The 4,445-nt window shown below is 36.3% G+C and overlaps 1 protein-coding gene across 1 annotated transcript; it reads left to right on the plus strand.

Moving 5' to 3' along the window:
- Positions 1 to 2,790: 2,790 nt before the first annotated feature.
- On the plus strand, positions 2,791 to 4,054 carry LOC143561529 (putative membrane-associated kinase regulator 2). The gene is made up of 2 exons (XM_077049590.1): positions 2,791 to 3,904; positions 3,978 to 4,054. The coding sequence occupies exons 1-2, from the start codon at positions 2,791 to 2,793 to the stop codon at positions 4,052 to 4,054; spliced, it is 1,191 nt and encodes a 396-aa protein (XP_076905705.1).
- Positions 4,055 to 4,445: the final 391 nt, after the last annotated feature.

Raw genomic sequence — 4,445 nt, forward strand, 5'->3', positions numbered from 1 at the left:
GATTTCTGGTCACTCGCTCCTCTTGCTCGATTGCTCGACTGCTCGACAAATCAATTTCGAACAACTTTGAATTTAAACACAAGTTATTGAATAAATTTCAAATGACTTTTTATGTTGTTGAGTGTCTTTTAAGCGAACATGATATTGCCTTTTAGTTTTGTGACTTGACCCAGCCCAAAAAGTTTGGACATCGGATAGTTACAAATCTAAGTACAAAAAACAATTAACACCATAAGAAAAAAACCTATGGTTCCGTCACTACGTGACTCAAATTTTTAATAAATTAACGAGTCATATTTAACAACGAGCAACCGTTAACCTAGCCGCATCCAGATGTTGCTACATGCGCTTCGTATCTAGGTTACTCGAGTTCGATACTTCGATCCCATACAACGACCACAATTACAAGCGGGCTTTCACTGTTTTGTTTTAATGGATCCAGGCCCCTCATTCCAAGCCCATTAAAAAAAATATTTAGATATTTTGTAGTTTTAATTTGGTTAGTTTTACCTTTCCTTTTTTATTTTTTATATTTCTTTTATTATGTGACGATTTTTCTAAATTTAACTAAATATTTCGTTACAATGCTGATTTAAGCTGGGGACGGTTTTACCTGATTTTATCTTTTGGATAAACAAATTTTAGAGTTTCTTTGTTGTCTTTCTTAACGTTCATGTTATAACACAAAATTTTATTTTTTTTCCCTCTCTTGTTTATTTGCCTTAATTTTCTTTTAACTTCTTCCTTATAGGCTTAAGCATACAATGTTTTGAAATGCTCAATGTGGGTTTTTTCTTTCGGTTATTCGAAATCATAAGTTATAGGCGTTTCTTTTTGTTTACTTAAAATTGAGCCGTCGAACGAACCTTATTTACTAGTTATCTCTTAAAATTTTTGACATGTTAAACAAAATTAGATACGGTGTGACAACAAAATGAAAATTAGAAGAAGAATGGCACATATACAAATAATTTGATTTTGGCTTTACGAATATTACCACTCGCACATTTTGGTCTTCAAAAGGTATGCGAAATGGGTTCAGAACGGGATGAAATGTAATGATGTAGCGATAAATTTTACGTGTGCACGCACACGTAGAAACATGTATTAACGTATTATTATATTTTACTAGTATATTATTTTATTTTGTTATTGTTGTTAGCTTTATAATTTGCATTAAATGGTGGAGACTGGTTTAAGGATAAGTGATATAAAGTAATGTTTTTTTACATGATTTTAAGATAAAAAAACATGAAAACAAAAAACTAATGTAAAGCTAAAATGGGAAGTGTGTGGGTGGGTGAGTGGGGGGTAGGCGTAACCTGCGTCTAGCCTCCTAACACTAACTTATCGCCAGACGCTTCAATAATCTGAATTGAACTTGTAGAAACCGCATCAACTGGCTTGATTTTCCCAACCCTACATCCATCCACTGTCACAACACACACAAGCAACGGTCATTTATTTGGTGCCCGATACCTGGATTTCCAAGCTGTCCGCCCTACCTGAGACACCGTATTGGTGTTAATGCAGGATACTCACGAGGTTTAAAGAAACAAGAAAATACAGTATATTGGGTTTCTGAAGCCTCTTTTTCGCATTCAATGCAGCACTAATATCATGTAAGTATTAGCTTTTGTGTAAATTCAGTGTCATTAATTAAAACCACACAATGTTTACATAGTATAAAGTGAAATTGCGTAATTTATGCCGATTCAAAAGGTAAAACGTATGGTTTTCACATCTTCATTGGTTCGTGATTTTAAAAGATTAATTTTAATGTATATATTTTTATTTAAATTAAAAAGTTACTAATACAATTAAAACTTTATATACAACAATACACATTATGTTCCCTTTTTATATCCTAATGTGCATTTACGTTTGGTAACTGTTGTCATATTCTTTGTTTGAATGATGTTAAAATTTCGTTGATTTTATAGTCTTTTTCCACTTACAATTTACAAACAAGTAGCTCTTGGTGTTTTGTGTAGCATTTGAATAATTTTGTATTCGAGTTGGCCAAACATTCCCTCTCTCTCTCTCTCTCTCTCTCTCTCTTTCTTTAAAAGCATTTGAAATTATCCCAGATATTCAAGTGAGCCCTTTTTAGACGACATGCTAACCATCCATACTGATTTTGACGTTCCAGATCCTACTCGCCCATGATTGGCCATGAACGCTATCAAAAAAGAAACTCACCACTATAAAAAAACCCTTTGAATCAAATTTTAAATACAAGACCTCAAAATCTTTAAGCCTTAACCATCATTCTCATTTAATCAAACCATTATACATGTAGCGTCTCTCTATGGGTATGTTTGGCAAAGAGCTTTTAGGAGCTTCAAACTTCAAGCTTTTAAGAAAAAACTTATACTCAATAAAAAGCTTTGTTTGGTTGAAGAAGCTTCAAGGTTTTAAGTTTCGAGAAAAAACTCCTTTTTAAAACGCTGCTACTACTAGCGTTTGAGAAAACGCTACAAGCTTTTACATTTGAATTCACAAAATTATTACATTTAACATAACCATGTGGTATTATTATAATTTAATATTAACAAAATGTTAAATACATAATATTGCCAAATAATAATGTATATATTTATTATTTAAGGAACATACCTCTCTTTGTCACACACAAGGGTAAAACTAAACTAAAAAGAGAAAAAGCTTTATTTCACTGCCTGTGTGGTGTACTTCATCCTCCCCATTAAACCCACCAAATCTCTCCGTCGTCTTCCCTTTTTACCCCTGGTTTCAATATTCTTGCTTCGGATTCTGGCTTTCCCAACAATGGAAGCATTAACATTATTAAGATACTGGAGAACCAATGCCACCAGTGACGGAGCTACCAATGCTAACACCACAACCACCATTGTCACCGGAGTCAACAGTCAAACAGAAGAAGAAGAAGAAGACGATGACAATGATCACGGACCGTTTTTTGACTTAGAGTTCACTTTACCTCCAGAACATGAAGGTGATGAAGACGATGAAGAAGATTCCGGTGGATCTGAAATGAACTTCACGCTTATGTCCGGTTCCAGTGGAGACAGTACGGCGGACGTGAACGTGTCAGTCTCGCCGTCCGACGAGTTGTTTTTCAACGGCGGTTTTGTTCCGGTGGACCAGACGCCGGAGACTGGTTCAAATTCAAAGCCGCCGCAGCTGCAGCTTCGTCTCGCGTTGATGAAATCAGCTACGAAGTTGCGAGTCATGATGTTGAAGCTTCGGAAAACGAAATTAAACGCCGAATCGAACGCGTCAAGTTGTTCAGATTCGAAGAAAGAAGAAGCTCCGGCGAGTGTCACCGGAGAAAGTACAGGCTCCGGCGGTTCCGGGAAGTCAATGACGGTGAGGTTTAATGTTGAAGAGGTTCCGATTATTTCATTATTTAAAAGACATAACAGCTCAAAACCTTCAAAGAAGCAACAAACCGATAGCCAGCCGGAGGATAAGAAGCTTACGAAAGAGACGATGCAGAAGTATTTACGTAAAGTGAAGCCTCTATACGTTCGTGTTTCACAGAAATACGGTGAAAAATTGAAGCTCGCCGGAAACCTAACGTTTACAAAACCTAATTCCACTCCGCCGTCGACGACGGAGGAGCAAAAAACTTCACCGACTGTAAACCCTAGGAGAGAGAAAGAACCGGTTTCCGAAGGTTTAGAGCCACCGCTACTTCCGGTTACTGGTAAAGGACTGAAACAAGGTAATTTACCGGCCGGACTTCGCGTTGTGTGCAAGCATTTAGGTAAAACCTGGTCCGGTTCACCGGCAGTCACCGCCAGCGTGGCAGCGCCAGGGGCAATACCGTCAAAACGCCGGGACGATTCATTAATACAGCAAGAGGACGGGATACAGAGTGCCATTCTACACTGCAAGAGGTCATTCAAGTCTTCAAGAGGTGTAATATTATTTAATTTCAATGAAGCTTTATTTTATTTTTTTAATTTTAATAATTTTGTGTAAAATTGCAGATGGTGGCGGTGAGGCGGCGGCCGGAAAATGTGAAAACAGTTGGATTTCCGATTCGGTGGAGGAGATGAAGAAATGAATGAAGTGATGACGTGGATGGTCAAAAAGGAGGAAATGATAATATTTTTAGGTATTTTGATGTTGATTGTGATAGAAACGAGGAAGAAATGAGTTCTCCATCATCAATGATCAATCTATAGTAGGGATTAATGGCTTTGTAAAGTTTTTGTTTTGAATGTTTATATTGTTTTATATTTTATATAATTCTTATTATATTTTTGCTGTTTTTTAGTAATTAGTAATGTTTTGTTTTGTTATATAATTTGGAGAGACCCAATTACAAATTTTGTCCTTTAAAAAAAGCCAAATTACGGTTCGTGTCCTTTCCTTGCAGGCGGTGTCCTTTAAACTTTTTTTTTCTACACGTTATGTCCTTTACGCTAACTGGGTTAGAAAAACTCAGTTAAATG

This window comes from Bidens hawaiensis, unplaced genomic scaffold (assembly GCF_021521415.1).
Source record: "Bidens hawaiensis isolate Kalapana, Puna unplaced genomic scaffold, B.hawaiensis_p1.1 tig00020696_1, whole genome shotgun sequence".
NCBI classification, from domain to species: domain Eukaryota; kingdom Viridiplantae; phylum Streptophyta; class Magnoliopsida; order Asterales; family Asteraceae; genus Bidens; species Bidens hawaiensis.

Coding starts and splice junctions, on each gene's coding strand:
- LOC143561529 (XM_077049590.1), top strand. CDS start 2,791: ATGGAAGCATTAACATTATTAAGATACTGGAGAACCAATGCCACCAGT. Junction 3,905..3,977: donor GTCATTCAAGTCTTCAAGAG/GTGTAATATTAT, acceptor GTAAAATTGCAG/ATGGTGGCGGTGAGGCGGCG.